The 22,588-nt window shown below is 41.1% G+C and overlaps 1 protein-coding gene across 1 annotated transcript in view; it reads left to right on the forward strand.

Annotated features, from left to right (window-relative positions):
* The window catches only part of OGFOD3 (2-oxoglutarate and iron dependent oxygenase domain containing 3), a 41,232-nt gene that overhangs the window by 13,774 nt on the left and 4,870 nt on the right, over nt 1-22,588 (forward strand). Inside the window, exons 7-8 of the mRNA XM_031044831.2 lie at nt 4,747-4,900; nt 9,896-10,019. Coding sequence (XP_030900691.2) covers nt 4,747-4,900; nt 9,896-10,019 — 278 coding nt within the window. The remainder of the gene's footprint in view (nt 1-4,746; nt 4,901-9,895; nt 10,020-22,588) is intronic.

A 22,588-nucleotide genomic window follows, 5' to 3' on the forward strand; every position in this document is an offset into this window, starting at 1 on the left:
GTCTTCATTACATTCAGTTACCTACCAAGGTCAGTTTAAAGATATACTCTCGAGAGGCCTAACTGAATGTAATTCATGTCTGAGTATTACTGATTGCAACCATAACACATCTGAGCAGGCATTCTGAGCCAGGAGGCTGGTTTCTAAATGGTTTCTGTCAAAATTACGTTGCCTCAGAATCAGTTATGGTTTGTAGGCTGATGGTTTAACCACCATCTGCCAAGCATATTACAGCAATTCCTCTTGTTCCATGTAATAAATGCATCTTTATCCTGAAGAGAGACCTTTAAATCCGATGTTTGGTTTAAGGGTTGTGACTTCAGCAGAAAATGGCACTGTCAAAGATTTATTTTGAATATCTTACAAGTTGCAGTAGAGCTATAGAAATAGCAGAGGAAGGAGCTGATAATTTGCCTTTCTCCCTTCATTTCTTCTTCATGTGTGAAGTTCTTCATGTTTTCTGTTAAAACTTTCTGGCTCTCAAAGAGCGTTGCATTGTCTGCTTCTGCTGCCTTTGGGGCTTGTCACTGGGAACAGCACAGAGATGCTGACAACTGAGCTAGAGAAGCTGTACAGGTCTGCAAAGCTTTAAGTGTTCCTGTCACTGTACTTGAACTGTGCTTTGTGATGGCTCCTAACTGCATCTTCAGGCTTGGCAGAGCTTGTATTTCACAGAAACTTCTCTGTGGCACTTGTAATTTTACTCTGTCCTTTACGCTGCTGCTGATACATTGATCTGACAACTCTGCAATCTAATGAACACCTTTTGTTTTAAGCTCTGTGTTCCTTAGACTTCTAGATACTTCACTGGCTTTTTTTTCCCCCCCTCTCATCACTCTGAATCCAAAGTGGATTTCAGTAACTGTTTTTATGGCATGTGGTCATGTGTTCTTTTCAGAGCTTTCTGTTCTGTCTTTCCCTGAGTCTGCCCTGTGCATTTTAGTACTATCCAGTGACTCAGTGAGAAGTTCTGGGAGGGATTAATATTTTGCTTGTATTGTTGACTGGGTGCTGTACCTGTGTATTTATTGCCATAGCAGAGCTCTGTTTAATGCATCTGATCAGAGCCAGGGTATGCCCAAAGCAATTTGAATAATAGAATAGCTGCTGTGATCATGAAAATAAATGCTTACAATCTCCAGCAGAAGGAAGTATTTGTAATAGAGCTCTCCCAAGAGTTTTTGATAGATGGATGACATGAAGGAAAGAGAATGAAGAATGATTGGGCCAGGATCAAGAAGGGAGGGGAGGCTCCTGCCGCTTCTGAGTGCATGACAAGTGGTTGAGGGAACAGTGAGGCTCTTGCTCTATCAGATCCAAGCTGGCCCATTCCTTCCTTCCTTGCTAGCACCTTCTAAGCTGAAGTTTGGCTTATCTTGTCATGTGATTTACACATGAAATACAGAGTGTTTGTCCTGCAGAATGTTATCAATACTGTATCAGCTGTGTCTGGAAGACTAAGGGAGGCAAAGAAGAACTTGCAGTCATGATATTGGTAAGTGTTGAGATGGCCAGGTCAGTGGAAAGCAGGCTGTACAGAAGTTTTTACAGGCTTTGAGAAACAGCTATGTGCTGTATTTGGCATACCCTGGGCACAGAATGAGCTGGAGTACAGACGTGTGTTCAGATACATGCTTCACAGGATTTTAGGGAATGCTTTGATCTCTAAAAGAAGTAATTCCTGTGTTCTACTGCAAGGTAAACATTTAATTCCCATGTATACTGTTAAATTTGCTATTGGAGAGGGCACATGAGATACCTTATGGAGTTTGAAGCAGAGGTCATGTTTGTGCTGACAAGTTTGTCAACCTGTTGGTGACTCCTGTAGTGGGGTAAATGTGACAGTGTGGATTGAAAAGCAGCAAAGATTATCACAAAGCACCCTGCAAAACATACCTCCTGCAGCACACAGGCACCTTTGCCTTCGGCATCAAACTTGTTAGTGGGTGTTTTTGTTACATCAGCTGCAAGCTAAGATTTTCTTGCTGTTACGATAGTGCAGTGCTATGTTGGAGGTGTATCAGGTGACAGTTTATGTATCAGGATAGTATTTCATGCTTAAAAATCAAGAGCATCTATGGGATGTGAATCCAGTCTTGACTATTTCTTTTCTGTCCCTACCATTTTCCTTTCAAAAGGTCATCCTGTGAATGGCTTTTTTTATGAGCAAAGTTTGTTGGAAAGGGGTTCTGTTTCCCATGACCAATACATGAGTTTTGGTTACTTTGCTTGTTTTTTCCATGTTAGAGTTGATGTTCATTGAAATTAATAAATTGCTTCCTACTGACTTCAGGGCCTAATCCAGCACATGCTGAAAACATTATCTGGTTATTCCCCAGCTCCCACAAATATGCTTGAGAGCACTGAAGGCAAAGTAAGAGATTAAGTGTCCTCTTCCCCATAGTCTTAACTTTGAATTACTTTGCCGTCTGCACATCAAGTAAAGTTACTTTTGCTTTATTTTCAGCTTCTTGTTACAGGCAAGTTAACCCTGCTTGCTCATTGAGCCCTGATGTGAATGGTCAGTATTCTTTTACCTGTAGATCTCCTTCTTGAAAGAAGACTATGAGTTTTCTCACTGGATATATGATGCCATGGTGTCTGTATTACATGTTAGTACAGCTTTAAGGGCAAAGGGTAAATACCTGTTTTCTGAAGCCTAGTCCAAGATGCATTACAGTCAGTGGGTATTTTTTTATAGTTCACCGTTTGTTTTGTTGAATGGCAAATTATTTACATGCATCAAATTCATGTTAGTCCACTACATATGCCATTATTGCCTTGATTGTTCTTGAGTGATGCTGTGATATGTAGGGTGACAGCTCACAGGGAAGGAAAAGGCAGGAACACATAAGATGACTGAAGAAGTCCAAGGCTGGCAGCTCTCTTCACTTCATGCACTTGAAGAAGCTACTGCGATTAAAAGTAATGCTTGAAGTCAGTAGCATGCAGGGAAATAAGAGGCCAGCAGTATACTTACACTCCCAGAAACCAGCTGCGTGGGTCCTGTGCCAGATGGCACCTACAGTCACACCTTTAGACCTGTCACCTCACTGCTTCTTTATGCTGTCTTCTCAGTCACTAATTCCCCTGCCTGCTGAAAAATCCTATTTTCTCTTTGCATGATACTTAAATTGCTCAGTTTATTTTCCTTTTCTTTTGATAACCATTGGCTGGTCCAAACCAGGTAGATGTTCTCTTGCTGTTTTGTCTATCAGGAGCACTTTAGTAGAGCTTTGCTTCCTGCTTGGTTTGTAAAACATTCAGTCTTGGCTAAACCCATTGCACGTAAGCCTCGAAGAGGAGTGGAGCTTCAACAGAGCCTTATAAACACCAGACAGCAGGTCCTGTTAGAAAGGCTGTAAAAGTGGAAAAGGAATCAGCCTGAAAGAGGAAGCAGCACTGCTTTAGAGAGCAATACAACTACTGGAGCTTTAAAGTTATGTCAAGGCTGTGGCCTAATTGCTTCAGAGTAGATCTGTTCCAGCTGGCTGTGGCTACTGGCCGCCTGCTGTCAGAGCCAGGGAATAGGCTGTTTCAGTGTCTGTGGGTTAGGCTATTAATTCCTGTGTTGGTTGTTCAGAGTGCCAGCTGCTCTCAGTTCCTGAAGTGAAATGGGTGTTTACACTTCATGCTTTTTGGGAAATGCAAGGCAGCCTCTGCTGAAGGCCTACTTAGAGATGAGAGAGAAAGATCAGGCTTCCACAGGCATGAGAAGCACCTCCAGATCCTTTCCTGTTGTCAAGTTTCCAAACTACCACTACATACCTCTCAACTTGAAAGCTCAGTTCATGCAGCCATGTCAATACCTGAAGATCTCTGCTCTAACTTCATTTGATGGTTTTGATACCTCACATGTAACATAGCGTGAATTGACCCCTAAAAGTGCAGAGTGTGACAGGTTAAAAATGAAATCTGTACATAGTCTTGTTTTGTTGTTGGCGAGGGACAGGATGTGAGCAACACATTTTGCATTGGTTTAGTACTTGTGGAATACAACAGCTAAGAAAGTGTAGAAATTCGGAGAAAACAGTATAAAGATTTTAAGCATAGAGGATTACATCTTCAAGAAACACCCAATGTTTTCCTTTCATCTCACTGTGTTACTGCATTCTTTGCTGGTTTTTCAATTTCCTCAAAGCTAGATACTACCTGTATGTGTTTGTTGGTGGGATTTGTCAGTGGTATTACTCAGTAATCACAAATCCCCTCTCTTTAAAAGTGCTGTTGGCTGAACTAAGGCTGGCAGATCTAGACAGTCCCGTTCTAGCCCTGTATGAACCAGTAGCTGTCCTGAAGGATGGATGCTGCTATACAAGCCGTTCTGTATAGTCCTAACACCAATGCATATGTTGGCAGAGAACAGTGAGTTTCATGGTGGTAGGAACTTCATCAATCAGTTTAAAATTAGTGTTAAAATAGTTGAAGGCCCTTCAGAGACAGCCTTTTATGAAGATACAGCTTTCTGGTTGTCTGCTTTGGGTTAAAAATGTGTATGTGAGAAACTTTAATCTTTTCTTTTTGAGAATTAGAAAAACTAAAACCAACTCCAACCCAACACACTCTTTTTTTTGATGTCATAGATCTCCTTTACTTAAGGCAAAAGAAGAGAGAGTGTAGGCGTATGTTCCCTATGATTTATTAGCTGAGGAAGAAGCTTAGCTCTAAAGGAGCAGTAACAGTGAATGAAGAACGCAGAAGAAGCATGGAGGTGTCACTTAGCATGCTGTGTTGTGTTCTTTGCAGAGATGTGAGACAGAGAATTCAACAAAGGATTGCTCAGGCATTTGGTATCAACTCTTCTTCCATGTACCTCACTAAGCCAACCTTCTTCTCAAGAATAAACAGCACAGAAGCCAAGACAACACACGATGAATACTGGCACCCACACGTTGACAAGGTAAGTAGGAGGCTGAGATGGGATGCAAATGTATTCCGTTATTATTAGATCACTTAGAAGCCGTTTTATATGAAACAATAAAACATGGTTTGAAAACTGGTGCTTGTAAAAAATCTTTTGGGGGATGAGCCTAGTGGAAGGATGAGTTTCAGAAACATTGCCCATTATATTGCTTTTTATTTTCTCTAAGTTAGCTCTGCTAGATTGCCTAAACTGTGTGAATGACTACTTGAGATTCTCTGTTGTCAGAAACATTGATTTAAATTGACCTGTACCTACAGGGTGTTTCAGTTCCATCAAACCTGTGTTCCCAGTTAGGATATTGCTCTTTCAGCCAGCTCTAGCAGAATCTATTTTAAAGTGGTCAATTGGTTGCTGTTGTTGATCTGAGCCTCTTGATAAACTCTTAACACTTGTGTTTCAGTTATATGTGAATGTGTACATTAATGGGGTCTGATACCCTCTTTCAGTAATTTAATATTTTATTGTTCTTAGAATGGAAGCATGGTGACTTTCTTTTAATTCAGTTTTCTATCTGTAAAGCTCATTGCTTGATACTTCACATTTCTCAATGGGGATTGGTAGTGAGTGTATTTCTCAAGTTAACTGGGTTCAGAGGTTCTGTGCAGCACAGCAGAGTACAAACTAACAATGGAAAAATCAAAGAAACAAAAAATCCCCACACCAGGATACCCACATTTCACATCTTCAGGATTGAAACATTTGAGTCACTCCGGAGTCATGGATTATCAAAGATGCAAACAAATAAAAGTTAACCCATCAAAATCTAAGTAATGCTTCAGTGCTGGAGGTTGTATGTAGGCAGGGTACCTTGAAATCTATGACCTGAAACACCTACGATGAAAAACCAGAGAAATATTCCTTGCTTTTAAAATGTTTCCTTGAAAAAGTCACTGGGGGAAGTATCAGGTCTGTTGCTCAATACATTATTGTAAGCTCCTGCACCCTTTCTTGTCATGTAAGTAGAAGCAGCTTAAACACTGTCACTGTGGTGATAGTGGTACTTGATACAGCCACGGTTTGAGAGGAGATAATGCAGAGTGGAATTTGCAGTCACTGATATAACGAAGAGGAGACCAGCTTCTGGATGCTGCTTGTTTAAAAAGCCATGATTAACAATTGACGTGGACCTAGGACCAGAGGTAGTGGTGCAGATAATTTTCATAGAATCATGAAATGGTTTGGGTTGGAAAGGACCTTAAGATCATACAGTTCCAACCCACCAAGGTGTGTAGGGATACCTTGCCCAAGGCTCTGTCCAGCCTGGCCTTGAACACTGCCAGGGATGGAGCATCTTGCCCTCTACTCCAAGTGTGAATACTGGGAAGCTGAAGAAAGATCGATAAAACTCAGCACGTTAGACCTTTTGCCAGATTATTGGACATTCTTGTGATCTAACACTATTTATCCTTTCCCCTTGGAACTGAACAAACTGCTTTATGTATTCCTGCATAATAATTAAGGTGAAAATTGTTCCTAGAAGACTTCAGAGTTTTCTCCCTTGACCCTTTCCAAAAGAAAGCTAAAATTAAGCCTTTGAAAAAAGAATCTGATACATTTTTTGCTTCAAAGTCTGATGCTGCTGGTTCAAAGATGTCGGCTTCTTGAAGCACATGAGTACCCCTCGCTTTTTTTCCTTTATTACTGAGTCCATTGCAGTTGTATTTTTCAATCTGAATTTTCTTGTTTTGAAAGATTTTAACTGCATAATGGAGTAGCACAGATCTATCACGTCTGTATAAGGCTTTACTTTGTTTTTTTTTAATTCCCTAAAACTTATTTGGGTTTTAGTTACATAGGAATGGAAACCCTGAAATCATCCAAATGACTCATTTAATCTTGTTGAATTTATAAGGATCTAAATCAAAGAATGTTGGCTGAAGATTTGGAGTTTCATCCTGGATGGAATTTGTTTGGAGCTGAGCTTTTCAAATGTCTGATTTATAATGGAATTGCTGTTGCATGCTCAACTCTGACAGCAGTATAGTCTTAGAATGTTCTCTAATAGAAGTGATGTAGGACTTTAAGATATCTGCAGTCCCCTGCCTGGGCAAGGATCCTGTTATCCTTCACAGAACTGTCAGGATCATGTGCCATAAGATCAGGTTTTGTTTTTATATTTTCTTCTTTTTTAGCCTGAACTTGTCAGTTTATAGCTATTTTTTCCCCTTCTCCCAGCTCCATCTGCATGTATTTATAGGTAGCAGTCATGTCCCTTATCAGCCTTTCTTTCTCTTAAGCTGAACAGGCCAAACCTTCAAATCTCTCTACCTGTGATATGCTCTCCATCTCCCAAAACTTTCTCCCAGCCCTCCCTCCTCTGGCTGTCGAGGCTGATAGCAGTTGTTATCTATTCTAGCAGACTTTTTGATCTTTTTATTCCCTTCATGTTGTTAGGCATTTAATGGAATACATTAAAGTATCTTACTTATGCCTGAGGACAGCATTGTCTTTAAAATCTGAGGAAGCTTATTCTTGTGTGCTCAAACCCGTTATTTTGCTCACCTACAGCCCCTCATCATTGAGACATGCTCTTTGGTGGCTTACACTGTCTACTAAATAGTTAGTACCAATATATGGAACACTGAAAGTAGCATCAAGGCTGTTTTTGTGCTTATCTGTTCAGACAAAGGTAGAGGCTCACAGGAAGAGCAGTTTTGACTCATTTCTGGAAGATACCATACTAGACCTATGCAGATTGGAAAGTGAATACATGTTTGTATTTTCTTCTGCAGTGAAAGCAGAGGCTGCTGTCCTGCATGTTTTTCTCAGTAACTACAAGCCCATTGTATATTCCTACAACTGTGTAGTTGCATATAAATTGCATCCTTCAAAAACCCAAGGGTGTTGTATTGCAAAATGTGCCTGGCTAATTCTGACAAACAGCTGTATTTATAATAGTCTTTAAAGTATTGTATAAATATTGTGAGCATCTACCATTAAATATTAGCTATGTTTGACTTAATTGGATAAAGGGTGCCTAAAAAGAGAACACTAAACTGTATAAAGTATCAGACTGAATGAAAATGCCTGCATTTTTTCCAGTTCAGTTCTTCCTAAGGAGCTATAGAGATCTGATTTGTTGCAGTGTGCCTGTATGGCTGTTTTTAATGATGACTTTTCTCACAGTTTGAACTCTGGTTCAATTATTAACCTTTCTGGCATTAGAAATCATTACCAGGGTAATGAATACATTTGAAATATGTAGGAGACTTCTAACATTTGAAATAACTGAGTATAATTTAGTATCTCCTTTTCATAGTGTTGCATTTCTCAGGCTTGGCTACCTTCTGAGTTAGTTATGAACAAGAACAGGGACAGAAAAGCCATTTTCCAATGCATACTTGGTTCCCAAATTAGTCATCTGTAGAAGTCACATGTGTTTGGTATGACTACAATGGTTTGTAGTCAGCTTGTGAAAGTTCAGAATTGATGCAGCCACCTAGCAGAGGATGGAGAGCACACTGACAGAGCAAAGAATGCTGCACCACTCGAGTTCATAAAAGCAGTTGTAATGAATTAGACTTGCAAGTATGAATTGAATAAACTTCTTCACTTTGCTACTGCCTTCACTGTCTGGAAGACTTAAACTGACTGGAAGTTTTATCACCAAATCACTGCAAGTGAAAATAGCTCTGCAAAGCTGCAGCACCATATGCTCATTACTTCCCATTTATTGCTTCTAAGGTATGGGTAAATATGGGGAGGAGGGGATCTCCAAAAGGTTTCTCTCATTCTAGTGATTCAAACTGTGCAGCACAGCGTGTCACCACATTTGGCTTTTTTCCTTTAAGCCCTTATGGTCAAAATAATAAACTGAGTAAAAATGAAAATGTCTTCCTATCCCATCTGCTGCTGTGTTCTCTTTAGTCACTGCCCTTACGGAAGAATAAGTACAACTGCTGTTGAGCCAAATTTAACTGGCACCAATGCATGTAATGTATAATTGAAAATATTTAGGAAACTTCTAAGTTTGGAAGTAGCACCTGCCTCTAACAGTCACCAGGTCAGTCAAAACAGTCTGCCAGTGCTGTGTGTTTATGTAGTACTACCATGCTGCACATTTCACTGTTTGACATTGTAATGCAGAACTGGAGCTGTCATGCACTGTAAAGAAGTTGGAGAATACAGCCATTGCTTTCTAAGTATATTTGTAACTGTTGGTGACATGTAGATATGGAAATACTTTCCGAATCAGCTAAACTCAGTGTTAAATATTTATATAGCTTCACTCTGATTGTTAAAACATAGTGTTTCTTTTTGCCATCTTCAACATACATATTGAGCAAAAATAATACTTTAAAAGGAGGGAAAATCACCTTGTTATACTTAAAAATGGGGTGTTTGGTCTGTAGGCTAAGAAGAAGCAGAGACGTTGGAAATCACATTTGAAAGTTTTGAAACCAAACCTGTATGGGAAAGAGTGGAAATTCCTCCAACAAATGTGTGCTCATTTGGGAGGTCTGATTCACTGTTACCGTGAAGCTCCTGCATGGTAGCTGGTGAAGGAGTAAAAAGTGAGGTTTTCCATGACTAGTTAGTGGGTGGAATCAATTACTCAGAGGCTGTTCTTGGGTCTCATTAACCTTATGATGAAATTTATCTTGAAATGGTATAAATAGAGCTGAGCCCTTCTGGTTTTCTTGCTGCAATGCAGAGGTGCAGCTTTTGACCCTGGGTGGTTTTTTGCTAACCTCAGTGGACTTATGGTAGAAATTAATAGGGGCACTTAATTATGGAAGCTAAGAATGGAAATAATAAACACAACATGCTAGTCTTGTATGTAAATGTATGGTAATGTGAGAGACTAATAAACAGATAACTTCTAGAAAATGTTCTCAGCTTTCAGACCTTTTATGAAGTATATGAAAAATTGAAAATTAGAAAACCCCATCATATCCATCTGTTTAATTATTTGAGCTTTGCAGAGATGAGTAGAATTTAGTGACTTTTGGTAATGTTCTCTTCTCCTAGGTAACTTACGGCTCTTTTGACTATACTTCACTGCTCTATCTCTCTGACTACAGTGAAGACTTTGGTGGTGGCCGATTTGTCTTCATGGATGCAGGTTCCAACAAGACCATAGAGCCCCAAGCAGGTAAGAGTCTTGATTTGCTTGCATTGAGGCAGGCCAAAGAGTGCCAGTTACTAACTGGGTAGGCTGGTGGATGTACTGGAACTTGGTTTTGTGTCAGCAGTAACTGTGGAATAATACAACATTTTGTTTTCAGTTTGATGACTCAAAGTAAAGGTTAGAAAAGGTTAAAGTGTGGCCACAGTTTGAAATATCTGGAGTTACGCCACACAAAGTGACTTCCTTCAAAGCTGTAGGGCTTGCAACTGTGATCCAGTTATGACAGCCTAGCAGGTCACTGTGTCAAGAGCAAAGATAACTGTGTGACTACAGCAAACCCAAACTAAAGCCATTTAGAAAGGCTTGAAATTCCTTTGCTGTTTGTGGTGGGGCTTAAACAACCTGTAGTTGCTGTGGGCTTGATGTGAAGATGATTGATTACTATAGCTCTGTTAACCTGCAGTAGCATGAACCATGGTAACTTGATCATAACCAAGTCCAGTTCTGCTTTCAGTAGATCTAACAGGGATGAGCGTTCTAGTGGCTGATAGCTTTTATAGCTTAAGAAAACAAGAAAATAAAGGAGGAAAAAAGCAAAAAGCCTTTAAGGGTGGTTTAAGATTTTTTTTTTTTAGCAAGTGGTTCATTTGAAACTTGAATTACTTTGGGGCAGTATGGCTAGAAAGAAATACCTGAGCCTCAACTCACTGTCTGGTAGGTGAGGACTAACCTTTCACAATGCAAGACTGATCACATTTTTGCAAGGGGGGGGGAAGCCAGGGCAACTTGATATTCCTACTGTGTTCTGTCTTCTTTTTTTGTTGTTTTTGTTAAAAGAGAAAAAATGGAAATTTACTCATTTAAAGACAGCCTCACTAGTTTTCTGGTGACAGGCATCACTCCAAGCAGAACTGACTTCTAACTACTGCTGCCTGCAAACGGGGATGGATTTTGGTTTTGGCTTATGAATGAATTGATCCACCTAGCAGCAGTAATGCTGGCATAGGTATTATTTCCAGATGCAATTCTAAGATGAACATGTATTTATAGCTGTAGCAATCCTAGTCAAATTCTAAGTAGCTGGGAGGATGCCTGGCACAGAGCAGGGGCACTCACTCCTGTTCTGTGTGCTGTGTGCCCCTGATTTAATATCAGGAAGTCTGTAACTGTGAAATTGCTTCCACACAGCCCCATCTGGTTCATTTGCAGGCTCTGCTGCAAGGTGTTTGCTTTTGATGATGTTTCTGGGGAGGAAAAGAGAGCAGATGAGGTACAGAGGATTTTTAACAGCACTTAGGTTTGACCATTCCCTTTTACAGGCTGCTCTGTTGCTGGTAGAAAGTGCCACAGAAGTGCTTAAACATGTTTTAAAGCAATGCAGAACTGGTAGGGAATGGCCTTTGAAATATCAGGTATTCTACATGTATACAACAGAGAAGTTCAATACAAGTTACACCTTTCTAACACACCCCTCAGCCTAAACACAGTTGTTGGGGATCGCATGATTGTGTCACTGCCTATGGCGTGCTCTAAATAACTGTCAGCATCCTCTGAGCAAAGGAGCAAAGCTGTAGGAGTGAAGCACAATGAGAAGGCAATTGCACTTAGTTTTTGTCTTGCTAATAAAATGTGGCTTGTGAAAGAACGTGAAGGAGGGAATGACCCCAGGGTGTTTTCTGTCACTGGTACAAGCTGATGTATTTTTTATGTTCAGAACGTTCCTTTGCAGTGTGTTTTCTCTCCTTCCTTCTGTGTTCTGTTTTGTTTGAGTTGTTTTGCTTTATGCTTTGTGCTTGTCAGTCCAACCCAACTTTCAAAACCATGTCTTGGCAAGCTGTTGTTTCTCATTTAGGAAATTCAGGTGTTTTTAGAGATGCTTGTCATAATTGCTGATTTGGTTTTAGTGTCTGACATCCAATTTACCTTCTCTGTATTGCTAATGCTATTTCAGTGCTAAAACCTGGCACTTATTGTCTGAAAGTTAGTCTCCATTTTGGGAGCCTGGTGCTGTGAACTAAAATGAGCACATTTCTTTTTCTGTGAGCAGGAATCTGTTAGTGTCAGGCTTGACAGTAGGGAACAGAAAGGCATTGTTATTGACACAGCAGAGCAGAAAAGCAGTAATTTGAAGTTCAAAGAAAGACAATTTAAAATAAACCACTGTGGGATTTCCTGCGTTTGGGAATTCTGCCTGCGCAAGTCCCACTGCTACTTCCAGTGCTTTCCCAGCACTTGCTGTTTAAGTATCTGTCTTAGCCAGACAGTTAGGGACAGGGAGAACTGTTTTGTAATAAACAGAGCTTGATTTAAAATGCTTATCACTTCTCTGAGTATACATCACTTGTGGATGGTGTAAGAAGCCTAAGTCCTTATTCTCACATATTTGACTGAAAGACTCTATCTAATTTGTTGCATGGTCTATAATACTGGCTAGTTCAACTATTAACAAACGGCTCTAGTTTTAAGAACGATTTATTAACCTAGAGGCTCTTGAGGTTTGTTTTTTTCCTTTTCAATGGACATGAACAAGTCACCACAGTGATGCCAGTTCACATGTACAGACCTTTGGCTAATTCATAACCAAATGTGACATTAAGGAACTCATCTTTCTTGTGTTCTGATGGCCTTCAGAAGTATATATGTGTCTTTTGACTGAAGCCAGGACCTCTGCCTGCTGCAAGAAACTCACTGTACCGTGAATAAGAGAATTCTTAGTGCCAAGTGCAATACTATTTTAAAAAGAAAACTTTCATTTTGGACAAAGAAGCAGTTCTAACATAGTATCTGCTGCTTCTAAATGTCTGGGCAAATTCTAGTTCCAGAATTGATGTACTGGCATTTTTTTCCCCATCCTTTGTACCAGGGGTAGCTCTGCTCAAGAGACTAAAGGAAATAGAGCAACATTCAGAATGAGGTACTTCAAAATGAAACCCACAGCCTTTCAACATTAATTTTCCTTTGCTGGCCTGAGACCTGTTTTAGCAATCTTCAATAGATAGAGGAGGATTAAGAGTAAATGGCAGACAGCGAGGGATTCCTTTTTCAGTGCTAAAGTAAGTTTACTTTCTGCTGCTCCTAAAGCTGTTGGTGTAACCCATACTTGAAAATTCCTAGTTTTGGAGAGTCTTGTGTCAACTTGAGGACTGGTGATATTGGACAGATGAGACTTCACTTTATCATAAAGTGGAGGTGAAACTCTGCTGTCAGAATGGATTCTCAGTACCAGGTGTCTTCCTTATTTGCATGAGCATTCTTGTTTTTAAGGTCAGCTTTGCACTCATCTTCAGCTCACAAGGGAGTTTGTTTCTCGTGCAAGTTGTTTATATACAAGGGTAGAAGGAAAGGTTGCAATCACTTCTGTGTGTTAGTGGAAGAAAGTAATCTATGGCACAGTAGGAGTGATGTGCATTGGTGAGTGAAATGCGACTCTTCCTTGAATAGCAAACTTGGCACATTTTCACAGCTGTCAGAAGTGTGTGCTTCTCAAAGTGTAAAAATACTTGAGGTGAGGGTTTAAGCTATTTGGGAACTTGTGAAGTTGGATTATTCTTCATTTAGAATAGAAAACAAGTGTATGCTCAAAACCTGAACCATTAGTTGTTCTGCTGAGGTCAGGAAAAGCATACTTTAAGGTGACATACATAGCTGTCTTGTAGTGCATAAATGGGCTTGTGTGTGTGTGTGTGTACAATTACTGAGGTAAGTGTAGCTTTATTGCAGTGTTAAGACACAGAACTCTAGAATAGGTGCAGTACTCCAAGGTAAGTGGTGGTTCTTTTTGTATCTTGTATTGTGCTCTTTTAATAGAATATGTTTGGAGGAGTTCACTGCTAAGAGCTGACGAAATGCAGCAGTGACAGAAAGTGCAATGAAATGAAAAGTAAGACTCTCAGATTCAGAAGTCACACAACATCAACACAAGGTGTGAAAACTATTTAGAGGGTATATTTAGTTATCCATTTTGTATTGTGAAACAGTGGACTTTTCTTCTCCTCCCATGAGTAGAGATAGCCTGATCTTTCTCTGCATTCGATCTGCATCATTGAGATTCTGTCTAGATTGTGATAATCTCTTGCTATTCCTAGCTTTAGTTTAGCTCCAACCAGTGAAACGGGAGCACAGCTTGGTGTTAAAGCAGTAACAACTGGAAGTTGAGAGTGATATTTTAAAATCCACAGGAGTAGGTGTCAGTCCTGAATGAATGAATGGAGCTGACATTAGCAGTCGCAGCAGCAACCAGCCATGTTAAGTTCCTGGGTTGTGGGACAGCAATTCCTGATTTGTAATACTAACCACAAATTGCACCTGGGACTGGGGAGATGATTGCAGAGAGAAATGGTAGAAAAAGGAGGGTCTGTTGCAATTATGATAGAAATATGTAGAAAATAGCTCAATAGCTCCTCACTGTAGAACGCTGAAGGCTCTTTTGCATTTCTGTCTTATTTTATGGGAGAGTGTCTGCCAGGCTCTGATTTTGTAATCCAGTGGTGCTTGATGGTAGATTTCTATGACAGTAAATGAAATTATATTCTAATTGGACCCATAAAGCTAGGTACATGAGAGATGCAGGTCAGAGCTGCACTTAACATGGTGCTTACATGAATTGCATTATACAGAATACTCTGTCTTGTTGGGGGGGCTCTGTTACTGAGGATAGTAATGGTCACATTGCTCTAGCTGGACCATTGAAAGGATTGAGGAGTGTTTGAGATGCAGAGAGAGCTACACGTGTTACAGTGCTCCAAAGTGTGTTGTAAAGCACTGTCAGTGTTGAGAATTCACATCTAAGCCTTTATCCACAGTATAAAATACTTATAAATGAACACATGTAGTGTGAAACTTGTGCTTTGCTTGCTGCACAGGATGTATGCAGGCCAGTATTTCATGATCCTGGAGCTGAAGGTGTAAAGAGGTAGCAGAGAAAAATCAGCTTCAACCAGTTACTTGATGAAATTCAGGTCATGTAACAGATAAAGTAAAACAAAATACCAAATTAACTGCATGTTCAGCTGTGTTACACTGTGCAGTTCAGTAATGATGTTTCATTTCTTGGTTCCTAAGCTTTGTGAGTGTTAACATCGCACACCATAGGGTGCTATCATGAAGCCTTTCTCTTTAAAGGCCATTCTTTGAATAAGAAATGAGCAGCAGAAGTTACCCGTGTGTTTATGCTTTAGTGGTTTACTAAATATAAGGATGAATTCCTTCTCTATCAGAATCCAAAACCTGGAACTTGGAATCCAGGCAATTTGACTACAGCTCTCTTAAACATGCCATCTTTAGCAAGGTCAAGAAAAATCAAATAGATGATCCAGAGGAATTTCATGTGATTGAAATTGCAACGCTTTATTCTTAGATGGGAAGTTTTTATAGGAGTCCAGTTTAGAAACCTTTCTTTAGAAGCCTTTGGAGCTTCCCAGAGTGCTCTGAGATGAGAGAACAAAGCAGACTGAGCAGTGTTGGTTGGGTGTGGTTGAACACTGATGGGGAGAACTGGAAAGCAAGAGCTGGGGTAATCGCCTCGTCATTCCCTTGGCTGTAGGGAGAAGTAGAAGTGGAAGGCCTTGGTGGGACTCGGTAACTGTGATTTGTGGAGAGCACAGTTGTACTGCTTTCAGTCCTAAATACTTCACTAGGGTGTCACACCTTCAGTTACAATGTACAGAGCAGAAGCTTCTGTTCTTTTGAGCAGCCAACCATGCTGATAGGAGAGGAGCAGGCAGGGGTTCTGTTCAAGTCTAAAAATGCCCACGTGCTGTTAGTAGGAAAGAATTAAGGTCATTTATTTTCTTTAAAAACTAATTTGGAATATTTCAGTGCAGGTGCTTCTGGGTTTAAAATAAAAGCAACTAACTGGAAAACTATTGTTAATCTACAAATTATGAGCTGGCTGTGGGAGAGGGTGGGTCAGTGATTTTATTTACAACAAGTAATTCTCTGTCTAGTAAATAAAATTGGAACAGGCTTGTAACTAGGCTTCATTGCATACGTGGTTTTTGGCTTGTTTATTTTAGGCCATAGGCTTCTTTATGCCAATCACAGAAGCATCTATGTAGCAAAATGGTTTAGAGAAGCTTGAGCCCTCTCTTCTGTCACCCTCTCTTCCTCCCAGATCAGGCACTCACAGATGCTGTCATTCCATGTTACTTTGGTGGGGTTTAGGTAAGGACTTGCTTGAAGCATTCCTCATTCAACTTCTATTTATAAGTAATTGAATAAGTATTTCTGCTGTAAGTCATATTGTGTGATTACAGAAAATATTATCAGATTATTTGCCTAATTATATGGTGGCTTTTTTTGGATGCTTTCCATGAGAATGAATTAGCAGTTAATCCTTGACAGATGACAAGGATGAGAACACAGTTTTGTTTGTGCAGTTTCCCTGGCAGTGCTTCTGTCTTGGTGTCACTCAGCAGATGAGATGCAGTTTTTCCTGCTTTCCTGAGTAACATTTAGAGCTGATAAATGTTAAGCAGGCAGTCAAAGCTGTCAGTGCCTAAGATGAAAGATGTTGAATAGATCTGTAGTTCCAAATAAACTGTTCCTGCTTCCCTTTAATCAGGCAGATGAGTTGCTTCATTTCCTTGTGAACAACAGCTCAGTCTTTAGTGCCCCCAGCCAGCTGCCATGGACAGTGAATGGAGATGAGACCTCTTACACATCCCACCCCTCCAGCCCTGCTTCATGTCCCTTCCCTGTCAGGGGCATCAAACAGGGGTAGCTCCTCTCTTCCCTGGTCTTCAGCCACAGTTTAAGCAGACCAAGGACAAGCATGAAGGGACAGTTACTGTTCTCTTGCTTGTTTGCTTGCATGATTACATGTTGATTGAGACAACCTTAACACAATTTGCGGTTTCTCCTTGATGTTCTCATGACCCAAGGAGTTAAGGAAATTTGGCAGTGGATTAAACTAGAAGGGTCAGAAGGATGCTGCCAAGAAAGCAGAAAGGGTAGTCTGGTGTGAAGGGTGGGATCATGAAAGGAGCTTGGAATCTAGCGGCAAAACAGGAATGCTGCAAGCAGAAACTGTTTGCCAAAGCTGGTATCAACGTGACTGGCCTGTTCCATGTGCCATCAGAGTCATTGAGGCTGGAAAGGACCTCTGGAGGTCATCTACTTCAGGCCCCCTGATCAAAACCAAGCACAGAGACAAGGGGGTAGCAAAACCTGAGACATACCTGGGGAAATGTCAGCCTCTGAATGCTGCACTCTTCTGTGCTAATGATATGACCCCAAGCAACCTGATGGAACTCAGAAGTTGGATATAATTTAGAAATTGGCCTTGATTTGGGAAAGGGGATTGGATGAGATGACCTCCCAAGGTCTCTTCCAACCGAAGGTATGCAAGGAATTTGTAATATTAGAGGCACAATAATCTTGTAATAATTTGTGAGAGCACTGTGGTATGTTAATATTATGGTTCTTGAAGTCTTTCCCTGCATTCCCTACATCTTGTTATAGTTTAGTGCTGTGCCCTGCTACTTTTTTGCTTGCCAGAATAAGAACAGCAGAGGATATTTTTTCTAATACTTGTAAAACAGAACGTGCATTAACTGCAAAGGATTGTAATGGTGCTTGCTCATTAATTTTCCCATTAACTATGTTAGAATAGGTCAGTACTGCCTTTGTTTGCGACAAGCAAACAAATCAGTCTAAGTGGGTTTGCTGAAGTCAGTTATGTGCCCAGGGCATAGTTGTAATTGAAAATTGTTTCTTTGGTGTATTCCTCCAATCCGTCGAGCCCCTCAGTGCAGAGGTTACGTAGCAAATTGTAGGCTGCTTTTTATGGAAGTGCAACTGAATGTTAAAATTCAGCACTGATAAAATCTCCTGAGATCCAGCTTTATGAGAATACTGATGTTTTCGCTGTAATATATGCATGCATAACTTTCCCACCTGTATGCTGCTTCCTGCAGTGGTTATTTTCTGAGGACATCTAAAAAGCATTTATTACGAAGGGGCAATATGAATGTGATTAAAACCTGGGAATGCAAAAGGAAAGAAAAGCAAAAGCTCACAATTAACAAATATATTTCTCTCGTAGTTTTGTTGGAGTAATTAAATGGGATATAATTGCTGCATAGTGACACAGCTGCTGCTTTTGCTGCTTGTGAAGTATTAGTCTGGAAAATAACTGTTACCTCATCTAAATGACATGAAAATTCATAGCAGTGGAGCTTGTAACTGGCATTTCTGTGTCTTCATAAATAATGATTCCTGTGGATGGAGTCTCAAAACATCAGGAGAGTGATTACCTCTGATAGAATTAAGGTAACTCCTGTAAGAGTAAAACTTTTCCTGCTTTTTCACATCAGAAGCTTGACAGTGTCTTAAGAATTTGAATTGTGTCAGTGATAGCAAAGACCAGATTCGGTTTTGATGGATGCTGCGGTGCTGAGCTTGCTACAGGTTCCTTGTCTTAGGTCTCTGTGAGAGGGTCGTGTATTTAAATGGATTTGGACCTGAATCTTCTGTCCCCAGTACAATTTATTCTGTGCTTATTCTAAGCTTTTAGAACTTGGCTGGATGCCCAAGGGCCACAGAAAGAAGGGACTGGGAAGCAGCTCCATTCATGGTTAACTTTTGACTGATCTTAATACAGAAGCAGCACTGGAGGCATATCTGTGAACTAGAGAGGTGAGCAACTTCATGATAACACTTCCTGCAATCTGCAAGGAACAGAAGCTCATCAGCTTATCCTTTATTGGACTAAAACTGTCTTGAAACACGCTTTCTAGCACTTAATGCTGGAAAGAGAGAAAACATGGAAAGGAAGTGAAAATGAGCTGTAATTGTGGGTATTGTCAAATAGAGATCAAAGGCAGGGATTGATTACTTCTGTTCCCATGGAGTTATGCAGGCAAGCTAATCATTTAGAAAGAAGTTCTTGCTGGTCTTGAGGTTACCACAGATCTTTCTAATTCTCTGGCTTTTTGCTCTCCAAATAAAAAAGGCAAGAACAAGTGTGTTTGTGTTGGAGGAACTTTCTCCAGTCCATTATTGCACTCTTCCATGGAAACTAGGCTGGAGTATTGTTGGATGGATTTAGCTAGCATGAGTGGGCTTTTCTGGGAGTGAAAAAATACTAGGCCCTGGGGAGGTTAGCCAGGGACAGCTGTGGGGAAATGAAACTGTAACGTTGAAACAAAAAACTGGATGTAAAGTGGCAGCGTAAGGATGTTGAGGTTAATGCTTAACATAAATAGATGTGGTAACTTGTATTAGATAATTTTATCTGAAGCCCAGTCAAAGGCTTGTTGGCAAGGCATGTTAACCAATCAGCGTGTAACCAGTGTGCAGATTTGTGTATAAAACATTATATCTGATGCGCAATAAACGGCAATCGCTTGATCACATTGATTATCTCTGCGGTGTCTGTGACTCCCGCATCAACCAGTGGCACCTGAACAGGGACCCTCAGATCAGTACCCTGCAGAAGCAGGGTGGAAGGACTGACAGGAAAGGAGGGGGCAGTGAGCCGGCCAAAAGCAGCACTGCCCTGGCGCTGGAAGTCAGGTGTCTGCATACTTGGAAATCTCGCCCTGATCAGGTGAGCGGCTGGGGAGGAGATGGGGCACTCGCTATCCACAGAGGAAGAGGTGGTGGTGAAGCTCCTCCAAAACATTCTAAGTCTGCAATATGATAGTGCTGCCCTTCAGAGGCTGTTAAAATGGTCCCACGACTGTGGCTTTTTGCCCTTGGTACAAGATATGTTTGGGGTTCCAGAATGGGACCGGATTGGTCACGCATGATGGGATGAAATTAGCAAAGGGTCTAAAGAGGCTCAGAAGCACTCCACACTGTGGAGGTTAATTATAGAAACTCTGAAGGAAGTAAAGTCAGAAAGGACTGCAGTCACGTCCGTGCTGATGGCTACGGCCACAGAGGGTAGCGGGGGAAAAACTGCAGGACAGAATGCCTCTGCGATGGCCTTTGCACCTCCTGTTGTACCGCAGAGTATCCCAAAAAGGATGGTGACTGATTTTTCTAAAAACGGTGAACGAGTCCAAAAACCTCCCAAACCTGCTAAGAACGTGCAGAACACCAAAAATATGCAGAAAGTTACTGGTGCTGAAAATGAGGACAGTCTGGAGTCTGAATTGGAGCCAGATCCAGAATCACCTGAGGCAGAGCCAGACCTGTATCCTTATCTTCCCGACTCTGGTGACAGCTCAGAGGATGAATCCATTGGTTCACTCCATTGACAGACATCTGGGGGCCTGGGAGACACCCAGTTGCAGCAGCTTCTGAAACGACTCAAAGCTCTTGAGATGCAAGAGACAACTGTGCCGACTGCATCACCTCCTTCTTTTCCTCCTCCACATGGGGAAGGGGGTCCAGAAAAAGGGGGTGGTGGGCGCACGGGGGGTGTTAATACAGGCCAAAAGTGGCGAGGAATGAGTGAGAATGTGGGGATAACTGAGGAGTTTTCTAAAGGTCCTTTTCTCTGTCTTTGACAATGCACAGGGAGGAAAGGACCAGGAAGCGTTTGATTTAAAGATAGTAAAGGAGGCCTATCAAGCACTAATGACCTATGGGTTAAAAGCGCTGTATACTCAATTGATTATTGCTCATATTTTTTCTGCATATATTTTAGCCCCTTATGATATAAAAATGATTGTTCAAACATGGCTTCCCCCTAACGCAACTTTTGTTTTTGAGTAGATGGGAGTTGGCTTGTATGGAAGAAGCGAATCAGCCCTGCCAACAAGGAGACCCACTGTTTGTAGATGCGCATTTGGGTCAAGGCCAAGTTACTGGTCCACAAAATAAGGCACAGCTTCCTGCTTGGGTCTTGGCCCGGTCCCAAGAATTGGGTCTGAGAGCCTGGCTTTCACTTCCAAATGACAAGGCAACTCCTGATTTTTGGTCTCTAAAGCAGAGGCCTGGAGAATCTTATCCACAGTTTATTGATAGGCTGTTTGGTGCATTGCAAGGCAACCTGGATGTGAGTGATGATATGAAGGCAAAATTAATGGATATGCTCGCATTTGATGGGGCTAATGATCAGGTGAAACAGCTCTTGAATACATTACCTAGAGGTGCTACGGTAGCTCAAATGCTGGAAGCTGTTGAACGAATGGGTCATAAGCAAAAGGCAGCCTATATGGCAAAGGCTGTAGGGGCTGCAGTTCGTCCGATCGTGCGAGGAAAAGGAAAGGGAAAGAGAGAACAAAAATGTTATAACTGTGGAAAGTCAGGGCATTCTCGCTCGCAGTGTAGGGCACAGAACAGGAATCAATCAGGAAACTATTCAGACCAACAGCCAATCAATCGGTGTAGTACGAAGTGGTGTGTACACTGTAATAAGCCAACTCACAACACACAGGAGTGTAAAGGGCCAGGAAAGGACAAGAAGAGCGCTTACCCTCGCGCTCTGACACAAATGAAGGGTGCCTTGACCGCTTTGCCTCAGCAGCCATTGGCAGTGCAGGAGTGGATGCGGCAACCGCAGTAGCTGTTACATTGAGTGACTGTTGTGTGCATTTGATAGAGTCACAACTATGGGGACCCTGGGGCATGGGCTTAGTGCATTATTGATTGGGTGATCTTCTGTCTCTTGTCAGGGTATCTTTGTAGTCCCAGGATTAATTGATGCAGATTTCCAGGGTAGTATTAAAATAATGGTTTATACAATAACACCACCAATTTCAATATCAGCTTAACATAAATAGATGTGGTAACTTGTATTAGGTAATTTTATGTGAAGCCCAATCAAAAGCTTGTTGGCAAGGCATGTTAACCAGTCAGCGTGTAACCAGTGTGCAGATTTGCGTATAAAAGATTGTCTGATGCACAATAAACAACAACTGCTTGATCACATTGATCCTGTCTGTGGTGTCCATGACTCCCACGTCAACAGAGTATAGCTCAATCCTGGTTACTAGACAACCTGATGGAAATGGTGAAGCCAGTTGGGAACAGCTGTAAGAAGTCATAAGTACTTGTGGGCAGGAAATAGGAAATACCATCAATAGAAAGGTATACAAAATGTGTGTTTTATCTAATATGGGGCTGTATGTCTAAGCATTACAAGTACTAAACGCCTTGGTGTGCTGCACTAATTGCTGTGGTATGCTCTGCGTGATTGAATTCCTGTGGAATGGGAAATAGAGGTGAAGGAGGAGATGATATAAAGTATCCTGAAACTAAAGAAGCAAGAAAGGAGGTTTTGGCATCCTGCTGTGATAAGGAAGAATGTGTCAGAGGTTCACAGTCAGGATGAAATACTTTTCAGACTATAGATTTATCTCAGTGGAGAAAAAATCGTTTGGCTTTCACCCTTGGCATTACTTCTAACCCCATGACACCTCCATTCTAATCTTCATTCTTCAGAACATAGCTCAAAGGTTGGCTTCTTCCTGAAAGCTTTGAAGCATTGACCTCAGAGCAGGAGATGATCCCATTGTTGTTTCTTGCTCTCCAAAAGTTCATCCCTTAAGGACCACACTTTCTCTTTTTTGGTTAGATAATATACTATAAAATTGTATTGAGTGGTAGCCTGTGATCTCCAGAAAGCTTACACTTTTAGCAGTAAGTGTTCATAAATCAAACTGCAATTATGTGCCAGGAGGTAGTAGACGGGTTTTCTT

This window comes from Melopsittacus undulatus, chromosome 11, assembly GCF_012275295.1.
Source record: "Melopsittacus undulatus isolate bMelUnd1 chromosome 11, bMelUnd1.mat.Z, whole genome shotgun sequence".
In the NCBI taxonomy this organism is placed as follows: domain Eukaryota; kingdom Metazoa; phylum Chordata; class Aves; order Psittaciformes; family Psittaculidae; genus Melopsittacus; species Melopsittacus undulatus.